General features: G+C 33.7%; 1 protein-coding gene across 5 annotated transcripts in view; it reads right to left on the bottom strand.

The window, feature by feature from the left end:
* The window catches only part of IMMP1L (inner mitochondrial membrane peptidase subunit 1), a 72,980-nt gene that overhangs the window by 22,905 nt on the left and 25,249 nt on the right, over positions 1-24,826 (bottom strand). For 4 of the 5 annotated variants that reach the window (XM_060103516.1, XM_060103515.1, XM_060103519.1 and 1 more), the window contains exons 3-4: positions 3,413-3,546; positions 1,793-1,881 (exon numbers count right to left, since the gene is read on the bottom strand). In XM_060103516.1, coding sequence (XP_059959499.1) covers positions 1,793-1,881; positions 3,413-3,517 — 194 coding nt within the window. In that variant the 5' untranslated portion in view covers positions 3,518-3,546. Of the gene's footprint in view, positions 1-1,792; positions 1,882-3,412; positions 3,547-11,953; positions 12,123-24,826 lie in introns of all 5 variants that reach the window. The other variant, XM_060103518.1, reaches the window with a different exon arrangement.

The following is a 24,826-nucleotide window of genomic DNA, read 5'->3' as shown; positions in this document are numbered from 1 at the left end:
CCTAACATTCTCTATCAGGTACAGCACATCTTATAAGTGAGGTGCTCATTAACTATTTGTTGAAAGAATAAGTAGTAATAAGAGACTATGGTTGTCTCATGTATGAGTGTTCGGTCCATTGGACTGAAAAATCTATGTGCTTTAGATACCAGATATGCAGACTTTCATTTTCCCTAAATGAATGGCTACTCTATCTTTAGAAACAGCTAGCAAGAGGATCTCTTACCAGGGGTCAGAGATTCCCCTGAAATCTCAAGAGTTCTGTGCTGCAGATAAAAGAAAAAAATACTCAGGACAGTAATGTTTTTAAAGTAGGAGTTACCAACTGACTACCTTGTCTGTAAAAGTTACTTTGGTATGTCTCCTATAAATGCCAAAGTTTGAACTGTCCTTCCACCTAATGGGCCCCCTGAAGGAGCAGAATACAAAATAAAACCTCTAAAGAATCTTAATTAATTTACTAAATATAGTTATTTGTATTACCATCTGAATGCAAAGAGTATCTATCCAAAAAAAAAAAAAGACAATATTGAGCTGTTCATTCAAACACTATTTAGCCAATGAGTCCAGCTCCTTGTTAAGGATGCTCAAGGACTATGAGAGTGGAATCATGTGATTAGCATGGAAAACAGAAGCTTGTCTTCATGTTGCAGCGAAGCTAGGTCTCTAGTTAATCCAAAGACTGTAATAAGTTATTTTGATACAAGTTAAAAAGAAAAGGAAGCTAGAACATAACCTGTTATATAAGTTTTATTTTATAACCCCATATCTATCAATTAGGTATTATCTTGGAGTTGTTATGGATAAAAGATCTGAGGAATTACCCACAGACCATGCTAGAACATACAGCTTGAGCAAGAGAGAGTTTCTATTTACAGAATCTAAGACAGTGGAAGAACGAGTCAACACAAAGAACAGTTTTACACTATTCTGGGTGATTTTTCAGTGATGTGAAGTAGACTATAAAAAAGGACAATAATGAAAGAGGAATGCCTAAACCTACTTATGTCATAAGCTAAATGCCAGCTCAAGTGAGTAAAATTTGTATTTGATGAAGATGAAATGTGATACAGATCTATTTTTTCAGAATCATGAAAAACTAATGGATCCCAAATTTTAGGGAATGAAAGAGGTGTCCTTTAGAAAATACACTAAATTACTAATACTTCACATCCATTCAGAAGGAATAATAATCAGGGAGTTAAGTAGAATAAACAGTATCTCAAGGATTGGAAACACCATTTAGACTAGGATTTTAAAAGATGTAGTGGCAAACAATATTTCCCAAGGAGTTTTTTAACTTAATATAATTAATCAGGAGACTCATAATAGATAAGATTCCTGGCTCCCGGCTATATACAGTGCTATAGTCTAAAAATCACCGACTGCTCATCATAGACTATAGAGAATACGACAGTCATCAATAGAAATGCAGGATTATTTTAAAAATTAAAAAATCAAATCACTGATTTGGATATGTAATTTAGCTCCTAAGTTCTAGGACAAACCCACCCCCCAACCCCCCCACCAAAAAAAGTAAAGGCTTGAATGCACATTATAAAAGGGACTGCTATCTACTTTGCACAATGATACAAGGAACTGCATGTTTAAAGAAACTATTAAAATTTCTCAAACTGAGAGAAAAAATTTGAGCCAAAATTTCATCCAGTTGGTCATTAATTTGGTTATTTACAAAAGAGTTTTTAAAGCTAAAGTTAAGAAACTGCAGAAAAGACACAATGTGTATGTGTGTTTTCACCATCAATTTAATATATCTGTGGCAGAAATTTACCTTTGGATACCATAAAAATGTCGACTAAGATTTTCTGCAAAAACAACATCTGAATTGTGAATTGTAGGCTCCATTGATGGTCCAGAACACTGAAAGAGAGGCAATTTTTAAATTTAAGTTGAAAACCTTTTAAAATATAAATCATCTGAGCAGGCTTAAAAGAAAGAAAATCAAGCAAATGTTCTTCAAGTTTGGAGGATGATTCATAATAAGCTGGAAGCTCCAAGATAAGTTCAACTCTACAGAGTAGCCAGCAAGTCTGGAAAAACAGGCAAAATATATTTAAAATGGTTTGTTAATATTATATTATAATAGAGAAATAAAATAACATTATCTATGTTTCCAAATTTTGGCCATCTTGTAAAATTTAAGCATCATGAGAGCAGGGACTTTGTCTCTCATGTTCCCAATTGTGTAACCAAGGTCAAGAACGTGCTTGGCATAAGGTTGATACTCAATATATACTTGGTGAATGAATAAATTAATGATTTTTTTTCTTGCTACTGTCAGCTACCATCCAGTGCCCATGACAGTTATTTACCAAGTGGTATCATACTATTCTCAATGAGTTGATGCCTTTCCTTTTCTTCCAAGAGAACAGCTTACTCACTTGATGGGGCTGCAACTTATGTTTTCTACTGAAAAGTATTGGCATAATGAGACGTACTTTAAAGACTTTCATATTAGTAGGTAAAACAATAATCTTCATATATATCTCAAAACTGTAATGAATGATCATCTCAACTTGAAAAATCTAAACACAACAGTCTCCAGTCACTCCACTTACATGTAAATAAAACTTTTTACTCAAAACTTCTTACTTGGGCAGAAAAAACAAAGACCACAATGCAAGTTTTTTGCTAACTCGTAGCCTACTGGAAATACCAATGTAAATTTAAAAAAATCAAAGAGGGGAGTTTCAGTTAAATACATTTATTTGCATTACTCCAGTTCAACTTGAGATTATATGACTGTGAATATCTTAGGGTAAACCTGATAAAAATAGCAACACCAACAGCAAAACTTACTGACTGAACAATCAATCAATTTATTCTTTCATTTATATGACAAAAGGTTAGTATTGTCATGGTTGATAGATTTATGATGCAATATTAAGAAAATGCATTGGTAGGAGGACAGCCTTAACATTTTAATGTTGACACAAGGCAGAATAATCATTTATTCTCAGGACAGTTATTGATACTCTTCACAGTGGTTAAAAGTAGGGGTTTTGAAAATCAGAGAAATCTGTGCTGAAATTCCAAGTCTACTTGGAATTGTGGGACCTGCAGAAAGTTACTTAAGCTTTCTGAGCCTCAGTTTCCTCATGTGTATAATAGATTTCTAGTAAGTATCTCATAGAGTGTAAAAGATTAAATTAATAAATGTAAAACATCAAATACATCCTGGAACACAGTAAGTAGCATTCAATAAATGGTAAAAACTAGTATTATTAGATTAATAGGGCCTTTGTGCCCCTGCAAGAAACAACGCAGGACCATATTTAAAGTTACAGTTCTTTTATTTTATATCAGTGCCAATTCAAACACTCTCTTCCTTCAATTTAAAAAAAAAACAAACATATTTTAAATGATTATTTTCTTGAATGTAAAAACTTACCATGACAACACCACCAACGTATTCAAAAGCACAATGAGCTATACAGCCATACTGAATAGTATAGCCAACAAGCCGAAAGGTTTTTCCCAGAACACCACGAAGCATAGTTCTATGTAGACTCTGCCACCATTGGCCTGATGGTAAATTTCAAAAAGTTTCATGATCAATACTATTTAAAAACACTTAAGAAATAGCTCTATTGTAAAATATTTTACAATCACCCAGAGTGTATTAAATGCCTAATATGGTCTGGTGCAGAAAATCAAGAGTTTATTTTCATTTTTGCTGAAGGTTTTTTAAAATGGCAAATTATAGCCACTTAATATTGTGATCTTCTAAACAGAGATTATATTCAAATATCACTGGGTTTATATATGAATTAGATAACTAGTAGACTCTGAACTTGTCTCTCCCCTTTCATGCCTTGGTTATTTCTTGGTATTAAGACAGATATCTAAGAAATGATATTAACTCTTTCAAATACTAAGAATAGTTTTTCATACTGTTGCCTGCTATCGTACATCAGTTCTCATCATAACATAATATAGGAATAAAGGGGAAAGCACTAGAATAGGTGTATGAAAATGCAAGTTTTAAACTGCTTCCTTTATTAATTTGCATGACCTTCAATGAATCACTTAACCTCTCTGGGCCTTAATAAAATGGAAATAATAGTATCTCACAGAATGGTTCTGAGAATCAAATTCAATAACATGTCAAAGTGGCTTTGCAAATTATAAAGTTACATTCAGTTTTCAGGGTTTTTTTAAATTATTTTTTTATTAGTTTCTGCTTTATAACAGTTTTCAGTTATTAACTATTGATATAACAATGAACACATGAATATTATGAAACAGCACAAAGAAACATGTATTTTTAGAAAGCTATATACACTTAACATACTGATATTACTGATCTAAAACAGTCCTAGTATTTGTCCTTTCCTTTCCATTTACCTGCTAAAACTATGTTTCAAGCATTTCTCAACTAACAGCCTAATGCTTAGGCCTAGACTCCTATGCACTGTTCTCAGATTAAATTTACTAAAACACATCAACAATAATAATAATATGTAACATTTGCTCAATGCTTGGATATGTCAGGTTTTACAAATTAATCTCTGTGAAATAGATAGTATTACCATTATCATTTTATAGATAAGACAAAGGAACCTAAGAGTAGTAAACTTACATGCTAAACATCACAAAATCGTAAAATGATACTCAAGAACTTAACTATTATGTTACACTGAATTCCATATTACTCCTTTGCTCCCATAACCTCAATGGTTATGGTTATGGTCTATCAGATCAAGTACAGATTACTCATCTTCAGGATCTTTGACAGATGGCTCCCATTCCATCCTCACATTCCAACCTGATCTTCCCTGATGCTCCTACATGAATGAACTACTCCATCATACTGGTCCAGTTTACTTAGGGTATACTGCCCAACCAACACTTATGTATGCCAATACCCATGCCTGGAATATACCCATCATGATACCCATCATGTATCTAATTTGTAACTCTTCTCCAAATGCTCTCAATAGGCAAGTTTTTCCTTATGTTCAAGTGGTTCCTTATGTTCATTTTTTAATGATTAAGAACACTGTTTCTAAAGCTGATCTTGTCTTGAGCAGGTATCCTGGCTCCACCATATTTTAGCTGTGTGACCTTAGGAGGTTATTTTACCTCTGTAAACCTCAAGTGCCTTTCCCTGTAAAATGGCCTTAGTATCAGTACCTATCTCAGAGAGTTAGTGAGGATTACATGTAATCAGATATATAGTGTATCAATAAATTCTAGCTACTATATCATTCACTTGGCAATCAGCATGTGCTATATAACCTCATAACATTAGTTGCATTTTCAAGTGTCTAAGTTTCTCCCTAACTTATATTTAAATAAAATAATAGAATTTTTTTTTTTTGGCTGTGTCACATTGCAGGATCTTAGTTCCCCAACCAGGGATTGAACCCAGGCCCTCGGCAGTGAAAGCATGGAGTCCTAACCACTGGACCGCCAGGGAACTCCCAATAATAGAATTTTAGAGCCCACAACATAGAACTATATCTTTTATTAGTGTTTTATTACTTATTAGTGTTTATTCGCCTATTAAACATTTATTATGTCTTCTCCCCTAACAAGTCTTCTCTGGCACCACCCCAAGAAATGTTACTTATGCTTTGTGTCACTCACCTACCTTAAGCATACACTGATTATAATACTTACCACACTGTATTATTCATATCTTTTCCCTTACTACATACTATATTTACTTATATGTCTGTGGGCAGTGACTGTGCAGTATTCATCTTTGGGTCCTTAGGGCCTACCAAAGAATGCTTGCCTGACTGAATTAATGAATAAATATTGAACCCAAATCTCCTATAATTTCAACATCTTTAGTATGATAAAAATGGTTATAAGGTTCAAAATGATTATCAGAAGACCACTGAGATTTTTGGTTAATGAGGAGACATGTTAATGTCATACTCACTGAAGAAAGAAAAAAACTGTCAGTAACATATTAAAAAATGTTCTCATTAAATCTTTTAAGTAATATGAAATATTCCATTTTAGGAATCTGGCTTACAGTAATACTGATGCACTTTAAAAACTATTGATATTTAGAATTTAATAAATAAGAAGTGATATTTAAAAACACTTCATAACTGAGGCTCAATTAATTCAGAAAAGATTGAAGAGGAATAACAATAATAGAACATTATTTGTAAAATTAACTAGGTTGTGTAAACGCTACTTTGCTCCCACTATAAAACTAGGGAAAAAAGTAGGGGTTAAGTCCGAAAGCTTAGCTTTGAAAATGTGATCTATGAAAACAAATCCTAAAAAGTAGTGAAATGAATATTACATTTAAAAACTAAAATAAAAATGAGCTTACCTGATGTTAGAGAGGGGATATATTATCAAACAAGAAACATGTGGCACTCAGCAAGAAGATATTGTTAACACAGATAAAAGGTGAAATTTAGAGGGGAAATTAATAGCAATCTACCAAAATTTAAATAATTTGGATTATGCATTTGGCTAAAAAACATACTAAAAAAATACAAAGATGCTATAACAATACAATGGTTCTGATTCACTGAGAGGCCCTGTAATTAACTCCCATTCAGAAGTAATTGGGGCCATAAAGCCTTTTTTTATTACTCAGTAAATGCTCAATCCCAAATACAATGTTTGTGATGAAACTGTCTCATAAAATAATAAAACAGATGAGTGATCAGAAGAAAGAAGTTAACAGACATTGTTTCTTCCCTAGAGATATTAGCAACAGAATGGTGTCTGAAGTGTCTGAAACTATTTTGGATCTTAATCTCCTAGATGAAAAGAGCGATGGAGCTATTTATAGAGGACTCTGAGGATCAAGATTACTTGGTCTTATATTTAAAAGTGCAATGAGGAGCACTGTTGAGAAATACTGAAATTGAGAGTAAGAGCTGATGAATTATTTTTAAGAGAAATCTCAGAGTAGAAAGTAACATTCATATAAGACATAAATAAACCACATACACTGCTAGCACTCAGTAGATCTACTAGCATAAGGGATTAATTAACAGAGAGGTTTCAAACCTCTGGTTTACATAGTGATTTAAAGGGGTCCATGACTCTATATATGCATACATGTGCCAGATATCTTGTTTGTCCCTTTGGACTCACTCTCTACCTTTCTCCATACTGCTCTCTGCACTTGGAAAACTGACCTATATGAACTACATCAAGGCACTTCAGTCAAGCTTCGACTTCCAGCAGGAAGTCAGAGGAAGGAACAGTTACGGATTTTCCTGGCTCCCTCCCTCTAGAGTCTTTGGACGAAAGGTCATTGTCTCCAAAGGCATAGGAGCCACTTTGAGGGGTTTCCCATTGGCCAAATTTGAGATTAAAAAAAATAATAATAACAGTAATAAATAATATATTAGAATAAAAATGAAATCTACTGAGGACTTTTTTTAAAAAAGAAGTATGTGTTGGGGACAAGGAAAGTTCTTTATCAAAAAAATGGCAGCTAATATATATAGAGAGAGGGAATAATGAAATTATTACCAATGTAGTAATTCATTCAGGCAAGGGCCATTAATAGATGTTTAAAATTACTGGATGATGTTCTTGGATTAGAAGAATTAACATTATTAAAATGGCCATACTACCCAAAGCAATCTACAGATTTAATGTTATCCCTATCAAATTACCCATGACATTTTTCAAAGAACTAGAACAAATAATGCTAAAATTTATATAGAACCACAAGAGACCCAGAACTGCCAAAGCAATCCTGAGGAAAAAGAACAAAGCTGGAGGCATAACCCTCCCAGACTTCAGACAATACTACAAAGCTACAGTAATCAAAACAGCATGGTATTGGCACAAAAACAGACATATGGATCAACGAAATAGAGAGCCCAGAAATAAGCCCACACACCTACGGTCAATTAATCTTCAACAAAGGAGGCAAGAATATACAATGGAAAAAAGGCAGTCTCTTCAATAAGTGGTGTTGGGAAAACTGGACAGCTACATGTAAAAGAATGAAATTAGAACATTCTCTAACACCATACTCAAAAATAAACTCAAAATGGATTAAAGACCTAAATGTAAGATCAGATACTATGAAACTCCTAGAGGAAAACATAGGCAGAACACTCTTTGACATAAATTGCAGCAATAATTTTTGAATCTGTCTCCTAGAGTAATGGAAATGAAAACAAAAATAAACAAATGGGACCTAATGAAACTTGAAGCTTTCACACAGCAAAGAAAACCATAAACAAAATGAAAAGACAACCTACAGAATGGGAGAAATTATTTGCAAACGATGTGACCAACAAGGGCTTAATTTCCAAAATATACAAACAGATCATACAGCTCAATATAGAAAACAAACAGCCCAATCAAATAATGGGCAGAACACCTAAATAGATATTTCTCCAAAGAAGACATACAACAAGCACATGAAAAGATGCTTAATATTGCTAATTATTAGAGAAATGCAAATCAAAACTACAATAATATATAACCTCACACGGGTCAGAATGGCCCTTATCAAAAGTCTACAAATAGTAAATGCTGGAGAGGGTGTGGAGAAAAGGGAACCCTTTTACACTGTTGGTGTAAATGTAAATTGGTGCAGTCACTATGGAGAATAGTATGGAGGTTCCTTAAAAAACTAAACATAGAGTTACCATATGATCCTGCAATCCCACTCCTAGGCATATATCCAGAGAAAACTCTAATTCAAAAAGATACATGCACCCCAATGTTCACAGCAGCACTATTTACAATAGCCAAGACATGGAAACAAACTAAGTGTCCATCAACAGATGAATGGATAAATAAGATGTGGTACATATCTATATATCTCTCTATATATAGATATATAGATATATATACACAATGGACTATTACTCAGCCACAAAACAGAATGAAATACTGCCATTTGCAGCAACATGGATGGACCCAGAGATTATCATACTAAATAAAGTCAGAAAGAGAAAGACAAATAACATGATATCACTTATATGTGGAATCTAAAAAAATGATACAAATGAACTTATTTACAAAACAGAAATAGACTCACAGACATAGAAAACAAACTTATGGTTACCAAAGGGGAAAGGCGAGGGGAAGGATAAATTAGGAGCTTTGGATTAACAGACGCACACTACTTTATATAAAATAGATAAACTTCAAGGTCCTACTGTATAGCACAGGGAACTGTATTCAATATCCTGTAATAAACCAAAATGAAAAAGAATCTGAAAAAGAATAGATAGATAGATAAACTGAACCACTTTTCTATACACAGGAAACTAACACAACATTGTAAATCAACTGTAGTTCAATTTAAAAAAATACTGGGTAAAAGGCAAACAAGAGAAAACTAGAATAACAGTAACTTAAGTAGGGGATTTATTTTCTATTAACACTAGTTGCTATATCCAAGTTACAGGCAGGAAGAAAGAAAAAGTATAAAGAGTATCCTGATTAACTTTTTTTAAAAAATAAATAAATTTATTTATTTATTTTGGGCTGCATTGGGTCTTCATTGCTGTGCACGGGCTTTCTCTAGTTGTGGCAAGCGGAGGCTACTCTTCGTTGTGGTGCACCAGCTTCTCACTGAGGTGGCTTCTCTTGCTGCGGAGCACGGCTTCTAGGTGCGTGGGCTTCAGTAGTTGTGGTGCAAGGGCTTCAGTAGTTGTGGCTCACAGGCTCTAGGGCGCAGGCTCAGTAGTTGTGGCACATTGGCTTAGTTGCTCCGCGGCATGTGGGATCTCCCCTGACCAGGGCTCAAACCCGTGTCCCCTGCATTGGTAGGCGGATTCTCAACCACTGCGCCACCAGGGAAGCCCATTATTTGTCTTTTTATCCAAAAAATACCCCACCTTGTTCCAGCAACACCTAACTGGCCAAAACTATATAACTAAGTACAGTACAAGGGGTGCTGAGAGAACATTGCTGTTCTCTTTATAAGCTTTGTAGCACTATTTGACCTTGAAAAATCACCTGAGTATTACCTGAGAAAAATAAAAAAGTTAAAGGAAGTATGAAAGGGAGACATGGAAATGGAGACAACATATACAGTCAAGTCTTTGGAAGAGTTTGGCTATGAAGGCAAGCTAAACAGTAGAGCAGGGTTTTTCATCCTCAGCAGTACTGACATTTGGGGCCAGAAAATTCTTTGTTGTGGGCAGCTATCTTTTACATTGTAGGATTTAAGCAGCATCCCTGGCCTCCAGATGCCGAGAGGACCCCTTCCCTAGTTGTGACAAACTAAAATGCCTCTGGACATTGCCACATGTCCCCAGGATGTAAAACGGCCCTCAGTTGAGAACCACAGCAGTAGAGTAATAGGAAGAATGTGGTATTTAGCAAGTTTTTTTAAAACATGGAAACACAGTAGCATATGCTTGAGAGCCAATGGTAACAATCCCACAGGGAGATAAAGAGAGACTACTGATAAGTGAGGGAGAAGAGGAGAGGGAAATAGAGAGATGCCTGAACACTGACATAAACAAGGCAAGAGGAGGACTTCAATGCCAGTTTTGACAGAGTATTTATACCAGAATAACTTCTTGGTTGCAAAATCTGGATAAACAAAATAGCTTTTTAAAGGCATTAGGCAGCAGTATAGGCAAGCCTTGAGGGGCAAGTATATATGAAAGAAGGGAAGAACATAAGGTAAACACATTCACTTGGCCTTTTCTCCAAGAATACTCGCCAATTTACAGCACAGGAAAATAAAAGTTTTAGCAGAAAGTGGCAGTTCCATTTGGCTAAGAAAGAGGTTGGAATTTATGGCCGTCAAAGTAGATGGCACATGAGGGTCAAACTGTAGACAGGTAGGAACCATAAGTCAGCATGCAATTTTGCCACGAAGTGCTAGCCAACTCCTAAATTGCTTCCTGAGCAGAATGAGACTCCAGAATCTCAGTAGAAAGCAGCAAATAAAAGGCTAAAAACCTAAACAGAGATGTTAGCAACCACAGAATACCACGCAATGTGAGGGAGACAGGGGTTGGACTTCAAGACCCTCCAAGGCCGGCCACGCTGGTTATGACTGTAGTAGGGTTACCACTGAGAGTGAAGGCAAAACTGGAAGGGATCAGCCTTTTAACAAAGAATACAACCCACCCCTGACAGGATTAAACTGACCTGCTCACACACTACCTGGCTGCTGAGGAAAAACAAAACAAAAACTCTGAATTTTCATAGGAAGAATACAACATCAGTGAGAACTCCCACAATATTTTCTATAATGTTGGAGTGGGAAGGCCTTTTTTAAAAAATAATTGAGATACAATTCACATGCCATGAAATTCACTCTTAAAGTATACAATTGTAAAAGCTGTGTTCGAATATTGATAGTTTTGTCAGTTTGATGGTAGAAAAATGAAGGAGCTCTTAATTCAGGTTTTTATCTTCTCAATCTCACAAGCTGAGGTCAAGAGCAGAGACTGAGAACTCTCAGCATAAAGCAAGCTGGTAAACTGAGAACTGGTTACAGATGTATTGGTATTCTATTGCTTCTGTAACGAATTACCATAAAGTTAGTGGTTTAAAACAACACAAATTTATTATCTTACAGTCTGTAGGTCAGAAGTCCACTATGTGTCTCACTGAACTAAAAATCAAGGTTTGGCAGGGCTGCATTCCCTTCTGGAAGCTCTAGGGAAGAATCCATTTCCTTGCCTTTTCCAGCTTCTCGAAGCTACAAACATTCCTTGGCTCATGGTCCCCTTCTTCCGACTTCAAAGTAAGCAGCACTGCATTTCTCTGACTGTTCTTCCTTGGTCACATCTCCCTCTAACTCCCTGGCTTTATTTTGCCATCTTCTTCCACTTTTAAGGACCCCTGTGATTAAATAGAGCCCACCCAGATAATCCATGATAATCTCCTCATTCACATTCCTTAATTTAATCACATCTGCAAAGTCCTTTTTGCCATGTAAGGTAACATATTCATATGTTCTAGGGATTAAGACATGGATATCTTGGAGTAAGTGGTGGAATTATTCTACCTGCCACATCAAAATACCGACACACTCAACCAGTAGTTATCAAAGTGTGGTCCACCGATCAGCAGGCATTTGTTTGAAGTGCAAGTTCTTGGGCCAAACTCAAGATTTATGTAATCAGAATCGGAGTGTTGCTCAGCAGTCTGTGTTTTCACAAGTTCTCCAGGTGATTCTGAAACAAAATTTGAGAACAACTGCTCTAAACTCCCAGGTGGCCAATGGCCACTTCTATCCTTGAGCAGCCTTGCTCATCTAGTCATTTATTACTGTATGCCAGATAACTTACCATATTCCATGTGTGCTGTGAAAAAAGTTGGGGAGCTTTGGCATATAGAATTTTGCTCCACCTAGGAAACAGAATTTATTACTTTTTATTCCCTATTACATTTACATTTAAAAAAAACTGAGTTAGATAAATTAGGAGTTTGGGATTAACATTTACACATATAAAATAGGTAAACAACAAGAACCTACTGTACAGAACAGATAACTATACTCAATACCTTGTAATAACCTATAATGGAAAAGAATCTGAAAAAGTATATATGTATAACTGAATCACTTTGCTATACACTTAAAACTAACACAACATTGTAAATTAACTATACTTCAATAAAAAACTGAGTTATTAATGTAGAGAACCAATTCCTTTAATGGGGAGCCTATGTACTCTATCAGATAACTAATAGAAAAGCTAGAAAAAAAGAAATGAAAATTTAAAATTGTGACTGTGCCACACAATACAGGAAAGGAAACATACAATAATCCTCCCCAGAAAACCTTTAAGAGACTCTGATTAAAATATAGTAAAACTCGGGCTTCCCTGGTGGCGCAGTGGTTGGGGGTCCGCCTGCCGATGCAGGGGACACGGGTTCGTGCCCCGGTCCGGGAAAATCCCACATGCCATGGAGCAGCTGGGCCCGTGAGCCATGGCCGCTGAGCCTGCGCATCCGGAGCCTGTGCTCCGCAACGGGAGAGGCCACAACAGTGAGAGGCCCGCGTACGGCAAAAAAAAAGTAAAACTCCACATAATACTGGCATAAGGGAGCAAGGGTGCTGTCTTCTTTCAATGTTCTATATATACATTATAGATTTTAAAATTTTTTCTTCCTATAACATAAAGTTAGAAAACACTTTGTTGGATGTAGGTAATGGCTTCTTTCAATATACATAAAAATCCTCAAATACCAACCAAAATAACAGTAACAACAATAACAGCAAATACTTAAATAGTAGTCTTGAGTGCCAAGCACTGTTCTAGTTACATATATTAACTCACTTAATTCTTACAATAACTCTATGAGAACTCATTTTATCAAGTATCTCATTTTACAGATAAAGAAACTGAGGGACAGAAAGGTTAAGGAACTATTAAAAATCACACAGCTCATACACAGCAGAGCCAGAATTCAAAACAAGGAGGTTGGGTTCTAAAGTCCACCACTATGCTCTACTGCCTCTCAATAAAAATGAAAGAACTTTGTCAGAGACTATTTATAAAATAGGCATGGGAGAGAGGTTGGACTGATGTTAAAACTAGCTAAAAAGATGGTGCAGAGTGAACTCTAGAAGCTGAAAAACAAGTAGACATTTCTCCATCCTTAGAAGTTTCTGGGAATAGGAGTACAAGTCTAAGATCTTGATTTAGATCTAACCATTAAAGTAGCCTTTACAATGATTTCAGAATACCCAAAGCCACAAAGAAAATATCCACCTGATTTTTCAGGTCTGGAATTCCTTCGAAAAGAAGAGAAAGCGTTTTGTTTCAGAAACAGGAAAAAATGTAAAGTGTCAGGGTTAATTGAGACTATCAGTTTACAGAAATTCATTTATTTTAAAGTATAAGCAGTCAATCAAAGAAGTGGTTAATATCATACTTTTTTTTGTTTTGATACATGGAATAGTTAGTGAATATATTAGCATTTAAAGAAGGATTCACATTAAGAAAAGGTGAGAAGAGAGTAGGATGTGAAGCAGAAGACAAATCCCAACATCATAGTTTTGCTACATTTACCTTCATTTGGACAAGAAGAAACAGCAGACATAACATTCCTGAGACCTCTATGATTTCTAAAATTCAAGAATATCTACAACAAAATACACTTTCCCCATAGAATTATATCTATCTATCTATCTATACAAAGTAACTGAAAGATATATGTCCATTTCTAACCGTGAATGGAAGTTACTGTGACAAGAAGAGAACAACAAAGACTCATTAAGACATGGATGTTGAGTGGTGTACTCTGTTCAATAGCTAAATAATTCACTCTCACACAGCAGCCTCTCCATCAAAGTAATTCAAATTCCTGCCACTTCAAAATCACCTTCAAGGCTGCTCATGAATTGTTCAAATCTGTAATGTTAAATCTACTGTAAGACGTGTGCAGAGGATACTTTTTACATTCTAGAACTGCAAATTCAAGGAGCACTTATCCCCATAATCAATGAAAATTTTATTTAAATCTATTTATTTTGATTCATTCTCAGAGGAAATAATTGACAGCACTTTAAGGTTTAAAGCAGTGAATACTGCTTTAAATTTGACTGCAGCATCAAAATAACTCAAGAACCTAATTTAAAATCCAAATTTCCAGGCTCCCATCATGGAGCTAATGAATTAGAATTTGTGGGAGCAAGGCTGCAGAATCAGTAGTTTTAGTAAGCTCCCAGGAAGGAAACCTAGTAAAGAACTTTGTGGTGTCATTTGAGACCACTGAGACATACTCAACATTTTCAGAAACTTGACAAAATTTAACCATTCATTATTTTTAAACTAAATGTTAACTTTGGGATAATTCTATAAATTTTCATCATCAAATAAACTGTATAATGCTAACATTTCAATGATTTTGAAAATCCAATATTATTTTCTGAAGTTCACTTTTTATACATATATATATACAAAATCAAAACTCATTCTACGTTTATAAAGCATAAGCACTTGACACTATTAGTACAATTAAGTACTTCCAGCTTCCAAACAGTGAAATACCAAAACCACCCCATTCATTTACCAATAATTCCCCAATGGCTATATAATCCATTTATTTCAGAACAATATACAAGTTGTACAAGCAATAGTTGAAGGATATTCATTCAAATGGAAGAAATATCATTTAGCATTATTATAGGCTAGCTGTCGTGTGCCAGTCTACAGTTCATGCGTGGCCCTTTAGAGGCCCTAAGGCTCACAAATTACTAAAAAAGAAAAAAAAGTTTATCAGCTCTTAAATAATCAATAAGTCCTATGATTCCCATCCTGCACTACTGTTACAACTGACTTATTTTTTAAAAATTTTCTTCATTTCTCCCATCCTATATCCCTTTTTCTTATCGCCAAAAATAACTCCCTTAACTTTTATTGACACATTATGAGTCACCTGTGCAATAAATTTATTAGCTGTAGCTTTTAAAGATGAGTCAACTTTATGTTATCAACAAGGTATTAAATTCAAGTAACCGATACCTATTTGAAAAGAATGTATGTCACTGAGAAGACCCTATATGTTTACAATGAATTTAATTAAGATGAGTTTATTTGGGACTTTCCAAAGGAGATAACCATTTCTAGTCAAATAATAATGGCCAGGACAGGGAAGGAAAAAACACTAACTCTCAAATGCCACTCAGTAAACAGCTGATTAAAAAACAGAAAAGTAAACAGTGACCATGTTTAATAAAAGTTTTGAGACAAATTTTATTTTGAAAGGAAAGCTACTCTTTTGAAATAATTATATAATACTATTAACTACCATAGAAAGTTACCCTGAGAAATACACTACCTGACAAAATAATTTGAAATTGCACATAAACCAAATATTGTATATTTAAAATACAAGTAATTATATTACGAGGATAAGAAAAAGCTTTTAGTCCACTTATTTCATGAATAGATCTTTTAAATGTAATCGAATTTTACATAAACAGCTTTTCAAATAGTAAAAATACAAACAGAAGGCTAAAGAAGTCCTTTATCAACGAACATAATGCAGTTCAGTAGAAATATTATTAAGCTTTCTCATTCATTCATTTTAAATGTGACAACCAATGAAGAAACACATTTTGGAATACAATAGCTTGGAACCAGTTTAAAAAATTCATTAAGAATAACAAATTTGCTAGGTAGGTTTGACCAACGATCGCTACATAAATTTATTATATTTTATTATTGTTTTTTTAGATAAAGACCTCATGTGGAGAAAAGTAAAATGTACTACACATAAACAGAGGCTGCAAGTAAATCAATATATTATGCATAATGGATGATTATATTTCAGTTATTCTTATAATTTCAAAAATACTTTAGTCACCTATATTTAAGATTTTTAAGTTTAAAAACATTAAGATTAACGTTTTATAATCTATTTTTTCAAATATAAAGCTACTAAATCAAAAAACACAATAAGATAAAAATCAAGTCCTATGAATAAGTATTTTAAAAGTATTCCAGGATCATAACACTGACAACACTAATTATCTTTTCCAGTCTTGGCAGTTATGTTGCATACTGTTTGGGTGACTGATGGGATAATTTCACTTCATTTTCTCTCAGTTTATTCTGGACCATGTAAGAGAAGAATATTAAAATAATTAACACCTCTAAACAAAGTAGTTGATAAAGTTTTTGGTTGAAATAAAATGCTTAAAAAAAGAAAACCTCAATTAACTAATACATGATTCTAGAGCAAGTAACTAAACCCCCATCTGCTAAAGGAAAACTTTGACTAAGAATTTTTGATTTAAAAAAATAGTCATTCTGTATTAATATTAAGTATTTTATGACTTTTACATAAGATCATACACTTTCACAAAGAGCCTTTTTTATCAGCAATTTGAGTCAGTATTTCCTTAATTATCAAAAGTATATGTCGATATATTTTGATATCATTAAACATTTTCTTCACTAAAAACATTTAATCAGCAGGAATTGAAGCAGTCATAAAACAGGTAAAACGTATGACAAAACAAATTACTCCAATTCCTTATACCTATAGACAGTAGGATTTATTGATAATGGCCTCATATCTAAAAGAACACTAAAGTCTTTAAACTAATATTTAATGTCAAATATAAATCTTTACCAATAGCAAATACATTGTATCACCAAACTAGAAAAAGTATAAAAGACAATAATCAACTTTTCTATTTGAACATTTTAATACATTTTAAGTCATACATAGTTTATAGTCTATATATGTCTTCCATAATTTTGAGTCATATAGCTTATAATAAGGCAACATATTTTAAATAATAAAAAAGCATATTCTTTGCCTTGATCACCTGATTTTTTTGGTTGTTGTTTATAAAATTAATCATAGTTAGCAGGATAGAAATCGCTTTGAGCTTCATGAATGACATCCAAGAGATGGGAAAGGATTAGTTCTCAGTTGCTGCCAGTTATAGTGCCAGGTGGCTTTTTCTGCAGTGAAGGTGTTACGGATAATCCCATTACACTGGTACTAAATCTTGCAGACATCAAAATTATCACCAAGGTTCCTTTTCATCCCATCCTTTCCAAATGACTGGAAGTCGCTTCACCTGAAAGAAGTCAAATCCACATGCAGCTGCTGCTTTAGCAGACAGCAAACTCCCTGAGAATGCCAGTCGTGATTCAATTTTGCTGTGCTGGTGGCCCCCTATTCCCTGTCCAATAATACATCTGTTAAAAAATCCTACAGCTACAAATCAAGTTTAATCCTACTAGGGACCTCATGTTGGTCTTGTCTTCCAAAAAGGCAGCAGGTTCTGCTGTCTATCTGCTGGCGTCTGGGGAATACCATTTAAATCCCAGCCCTACTTAGAAGAATAAGCTAAGGATCACAAAACATGACCTCAAAAACCCTGATATGACTATATTCTGACCCAGAGGCATTCATTCTAGGTGAAGATTAGAACTTTGCATAATAAGATTACACAGCAAGTGAATGATATCAAGGGACTATCCATATGCAGCCGCCTGGTTTTCTATAGACAGCCTGTGCTCTGCAATATGCAGTGCAGACGAAAAAGAGCTTGGTCTTTCTAGCTGAAATAAAATAGATTCACATAAATTAGTTGGCCATTTCCAGATTCCTAAATCCCCTATTACATCTTTTATTGACAGCTCCGGTGAGGATAGCACAAATGTTATTCCTTTTTATTCTGTGCTGCTTCTAGAACAATCATGCTCTGTAATTGAAATGTACATAGATTATGGCTAGAAATTAACATCTTGTTTGCTGTAATCTTGGATTACAATTGACTGTGTACATAATAAAATTAGGAAATCAATGGATGGATTTATCATCTCCAAGAAACTAGAGGCATTGTTTAAAGAACAGTTCAACATTTTGTGCCAACACTTTAAATGTATAAGTCACAAAGAGAAGTCAATAAAAATTTAAGTGAGTAAAAGAATACAACAGGCATCAGCCAATATCTTCATAAAAGTTGGATTACATAAAAATTAGCTCATTTCCCTCAAAATTTAGAAAATGTGACTTATTCAGAGGTTTCACAAACAGGATTTTCTCTCTAAACCATACATGAACAAGAAGGTCAGTTACATATAATAAGGCCTCTACTTTTTTATAAAGTAGTTACAGTAGCAGTATTTTATACAAATCATCTTGATCATTTTATACTTTAAAATATTTGAATAAATTCAAATCAATTGTAATTCAAAGTTTTATAATTCTTAACTGTATACTTTTAAAGTACACAGTGAAGTAAACTCTCCTTATATTTATATATATACAGAGCATTTAAAATGTATGGAATCCTAGAAATATTTAAATAACAATACTTTATGTTCAGTTTTCTTCCAAGGAAGTGAAAACTGTACCAACTCTAAGCAAACATATATGAAAAAAGAGATTCATATTCATTCACACAAATACCTATCCAGAAAAATTCTAAGAATGTGAGGAGAAGGAGTTTTCAACTTTATTTAAAGAAAAAAAGAAGTATCAAGATTTGCCATGGGATTCTTATAAAATTAAGCTGCTCGGTATACCTGAAATATGACTTATTTGACAAGTTTGATTTGCCCACAATTGTTGAGGAACATACTACATCCATTACATTGGCCATTATTATCTCCTTATCATCACAATACCTGTAAGCATAGCTCCGTAATATCTGATAAATACTCAGAGTCAGGTGACATAATTCTGATTTTGTGTATGAATCAGGCACCAATATTATCAGTGCTAGAGCTATCAAAAACACTATATGTAATTTCAACTTTCTAGCACATGAATACTCTTTGATTATCTTTATTAGGATATTACAAGAAAATTAATGAAGCATGCAAAAAATACACATTTCTGTTATGATTTTTATATGTAATACTCTAAAGCTACACTATTCAATAAGGTAGTCATTAGCTGCATATGGCTATCGAGCACTTGAAATGTGACTAGTCCAAACTGAGATGTACTGTAAGTATAAAATATACACTGGACTCTGAAGACAGTACAAAAAGAGAATAAAATATTTTGTATTAATTACATGTTGAAAAGATAATATTTTGGATCTAATGGGTTAAATTATATATATATATATATATATATATATATGACTTGCATTATATTTCTACAGCACTGCTCTAGCAGATCATACAATTTCAATAACATACTCCTAAGCTAACTGAAATTGTACTACTAATAAAAACACTAAAGCAGAGGGTTATTATGGAAAAACAAACATTCCAGTATCAAATCTGATAGAAAAGCCTAGTAAAGAAAAACAAAATGTTGTCATTTATTTTCTATTTCACATTTCTAGCTTAAGGGTAGTGGAGGAGAAGAAGGGACCAGCCAAATCAATGACCAACATGTACCAAAAAAGAATGTTTTATAGTTACAAAAATGCTTTAACCCAGTAAACAAAGGTTTTTAGAAAAAACACAGTTTGGGCAACTTCATAAAAGACTAGTGAGGTCTGTGTGCTATCCCTCAATGAGTCCAATAAACAGCAACTTCAAAAAAGTCTGGATCTAGAAAGGGCCATGATTTTTGCCTAAGGTGCTATATAATTGTTTATATTCAAATTTTAAAACTACATTTTAAGTAATAACTATAATAGAGATTTGAAGCATTTAGTATATTTCAGAATTTTAGCAAAATTTAAAAGATCAATGTTATAAATTACTAGAAAACTGCTTTTTCATTAGTCTTCTCATCATTTCATCAATGTAGGTAAAGAAAAAATAGTCCATTAATAAAAAGTGTTTTACAGAAACAAGGCAAACTGTAAATAGTTAAAATGTAAAACACATACCTAATTTAATTCAAGAAAGTTAACGGCTGATTTAGTATGACCACAGACAATTGATATCATACAATTAAAACACAAAGTCTATCTTTGTCACACATTGGAATATTATTTCAATATAAACAATAGTATGTAAGGTATTAACTCATTTAAAAGTTGCTTTTTCATAATTATTCCTCCATAATATGTATCTAAAATACTAAGACTAAAGATGAAATATGAGTATCAATAAATAAGATGGGTAAACTCTAAATCAGTTCTTCATGACCTAGCCATGCCACCTTTTCCTATCCTCTTAAAATTATTTAAGTTCTTTTCTTTTCTGGTTACAAGTTATCACACAGACATAGACACACATAGACACACAAAAAAACCCCAAAATAATAACAATAAAAAACTTTCTAGTCATCAATATGTGAGTGCAATGATATTCAGTCTAAGTTAATCCCCAGACATCCAAATTCATGAATAAAAATTCATCAGTTTTAAATACACTGAGCCTATTAAGCAAGAACAAAAGCATATGCACAAAAGAGCTTTTAATATATTTCAAAGCCCACAAGAGCCATGGTCTCATTAAAATTATAAATTACACAAACATGGAATGAAGATTCAAACTGCAGTGCAGCTAAGCAGATTACAGAAAACCCCGCGTTCCATATGATAACACACCATGGCCCTCCCAGATGGAGGCTTGGAACAAAAAGGCCATCACCACAGCTAGGGAAAACCTCCTTGTGATCTCTGGTTTCTGTTCAGCAGATGACAGCCAAATAATATGTTGATTATTCTGTTTGTGCTGCTAAGCTTGTAAGATGGAATAAAAGCGATATGATCTATTGTGAACCCAATGCTAATGTGTTGCTCTACTCATAAATAATATGCTGAATTTATTTTGAAAATATCTTTTATCTGAATTTCAGTTTTCAAATGCATGAATTAAAATAAAAGCCAGTATAAAATTATATTTAATGCTATGCTTTAAACTAAAAAATGTAGATGACAAAAGAAAAATATCTAGGTGCTTAGTTAAGAGTCAAGTACAATCACCTTTCTTTAATTTCAGCACTGTGATCAGAGACAAAATATATTTTTAAATAGGCAATTACTCTCATGAAATATAAATGTAAAATTAAGTAATACAATAATCATGAAGTTAACAACATTATTGACAAGATAAAAACTAAAATACCAGGGAATATAAAAACACTTTGCTGCAATATAAATAATAGCACATAGAACAAATACCTAAAATATTTTTGAATAATAAAAAGTATTACTGAAGGCCTTATGAATGTTAACTTGTACACAAATGGATGCTCACAAGAAATCCTACTTAAAGTCAAAATAATTAAAAAGAAGCTTATATAGTAGGAAGCAGCCGCATAGCACAGGGAGATCATCTCAGTGCTTTGTGACCACCTAGAGGGGTGAGATAGGGATGGTAGGAGGGAGATGCAAGAGGGAGGAGATATGGGGATATATGTATACATATAGCTGATTCACTTTGTTATAAAGCAGAAACTAACACACCATTGTAAAGCAATTATACCCCAATAAAGATGTCTAAAAAAAAAGAAGCTTATAAAAATAATTTTCAAATATAATAGACAGCATTCATATCACTTTGATGACAAAAGTTAAAATCTAATTTGTTTCCTCAATTAGAAATCCTAAATTTTAACAGAGTTAACTATACCCAAATGAGGTAACTGGAATTACGTCTGTAAATACTTCACAAAATTTCATGGCTAAACATTTTTATGAATACTAGAATTGTTAAAAATATTGAAAATCATAACATTTTCCCGCCCCAGAAATTCTTTCCTGGATTTTCTAGTAAACTTTCCTTAAAAACAAACAAACAAATAAATAAAGCAGTACATTAAAGCTGAAGGTAAGGTAAACACAGATTACACACTCTTTTCTTAAGGGGGTATTTTGTAGGTGGTACATAATTATGTTCATTTACAAAAGTCCACTTTGTTTTTCCATCTAGAGACATAGATTGAGTCTAAAAAGAGAAGCAAAGCTGCCTAACATGAAAATACAGGCTAAAAATTACGGATGCAAAAGGTAAAATTACAACACTTATAGAGAAAAACACAGAACACAGAACATCCTTGATGTTCTTGAAGGATGATGAACATCCTTCATCAAAAGCACTATTAATAGATTGAAAAGGCAAACCTCAGAGTTGGAGAAATATTTGCAATACCTATAAAAATGAAGGACTCACATTCTGAATATATAAAGAACTCCTACAAATCAAAGAAAAAGGCAGCCCAACAAAAAAATGGGCAAAAGAAGTGAACAGGCACTTCACAAAAGAGAATAACCAAATAGTCAATATACATATGAAAAAGTGCTCAATTTCATCAATCATCAGGGAACTAGAAATTAAAACAGTATAATGATCTACTACTTTATACCCACCAGAATTGAAAGATGAAAAAGATGGGGGAAAGGGAGCGTTAGCAAAGACTCAGAGCAACTTGAACTCTCATATGAATGTAAATTAGTACAACCATTTCAGAAAACTGGCAATTTTGATTGAAGCTGGAAATAAACATACTTATGATCCAGTAATTCTGCTCCTAGACATATGCTCAACAGAAACCCATAAATATATTAATCAGGAGATACGTATTAGAATGTTTATATTTAACATTATATGGAAATCACCCAAATGTCCATTAACAGAATAGATAAAAAATATTGTGATATAGTCATATAATGGAATGCAGCAATGAAAATGAACAGATTACAACTACATGCAACAAGTAGATGAATCTCAAGACATAATGTTGAACAAAGGAAACCAGACATAAAAAAATTATACTGTATAATTCTATACATAAAAAACAAAACCAAGCAAAACTAATCTATGCTATTAAAAGTCAAGGCAGTGGTAATCCTTGCGCAGGGAGGGAGACAGTGGCTGGAAGAGAGCATGAAGGTGTCTTCTAGAGTGCTGATAATGTTCTTTTTCATATCTGGGTGCTGTCTGCATAATTGTATTTGGCTTCTAAAAAATTCATTGAGCCATCCACTTATAATATGTACACTTTGTTCCATATATACAGCTTTCTTTAAAAATGCAATTTTGCACACAAATACAGATATACAAAGGTAGTCAAAATCCTTGTCATAAGAAATTTAGGAACAACTAATGTATGTATAATCTAAAGGTGAAAACTAAAGGTTCTTATACTACTTATTTGAATAATCAATTTTTCAAACCAATAGATAAGTTCCTGAACTCTTATAAATGGAGGAGCAACAGCTATTCACCCTATTATATTCCCCAGCTCCCAGGCTACAATACCATATTTTCAGAGATAACTGGCCTTTGTGTCAGAGTAGCTGCTGGTGCTGCTGCTATTATAACAGAGCTTCTAAGATAGTCTCAGTACTGAAAAATTGCCCTTATGTGAGAAACTAAAGTAGCACAGAAGATAAGGCAGTATCAAGAATATGTTTGCCCTTTTCCCCATTGCCCTCAAATTTCATAAGCTTTTATTTATTATGAAAGCTTATTACCTAATTTAATGGGAATCTTTTGAAAACATTTATTTTACTTTTCAGTGAAGTTAAAATATAATTCTTTAATATCAATATCCTACAAATTAAATGAAACTTCATGATAATTTGACAATTTACATCTCATTATTTCCCACTTAAATATTTTCCCTTACTTCTATACTGGAATCAACAAACGATTTACAACACCATTTTTCTCATATTGAAAAGATACTTTAAGAAATAAGCTAAGGGCTTCCCTGGTGGTGCAATGGTTAAGAATCTACCTGCCAATGCAGGGGACACAGGTTCGAGCCCTGGTCTGGGAAGATCCCACATGCCACGGAGCAACTAAGCCCATAAGCCACAACTACTGAGCCTGCGCTCTAGAGCCCATGAGCCACAACTACTGAGCTCATGTGCCACAACTACTGAAGCCCGCGTGCCTAGAGCCTGTGCTCTGCAACAAGAGTAGCCACCGCAATGAGAAGCCTGCGCACCACAACGAAGAGTAGCCCCCACTCTCTGCAACTAGAGAAAGCCCGCGCGCAGCAACGAAGACCCAATGCAGCCAAAAATAAATTAAAAAAAAAAAAGAAAGAAGCTAAAAGAGATCACCTAATGATTATATAGTTCGTGTTTTACTTGTATAATAAATATTTATTCAGTTCTTACTATCTACCAGGCTCTGGGGATAAAGGAATAAAACTGGCTAATTTTGTGGGATATATAGCAGGTTTATCCCTTTCTTTCTCTCTCTCATTTGATTAACAAATAAAACAAAACTATTTTTAACTAGTAACATAGTCACATATTCAAAAATTAAAAACAATCTAAAAGATATACAGTAAAAGCCCCATCTACTTTGTTTTCCTTACCCATCCACATACAAGATTTAGATTTTGTATACCTGTCCAGATTTTCTTTATGCAAATATAAGCAATTATGAATATATCTTATTCCTCTCCTCCTTTATACAAAAAGTAGTTTACTATATACTCTGCTTGAACTTAGCTTTTTTCAAATAACAACGTATGCTTGAAAACTTTCCAACTCTTCGTATAGAGAACATCCTTTCTATTTTTACAGCTGTAG

The sequence above is a fragment of the Mesoplodon densirostris genome, chromosome 7 (assembly GCF_025265405.1).
Source record: "Mesoplodon densirostris isolate mMesDen1 chromosome 7, mMesDen1 primary haplotype, whole genome shotgun sequence".
Classification (NCBI taxonomy): domain Eukaryota; kingdom Metazoa; phylum Chordata; class Mammalia; order Artiodactyla; family Ziphiidae; genus Mesoplodon; species Mesoplodon densirostris.
Note: the sequence above shows the minus strand (reverse complement) of the source record. Positions and strands in the feature narration are given on the sequence as shown.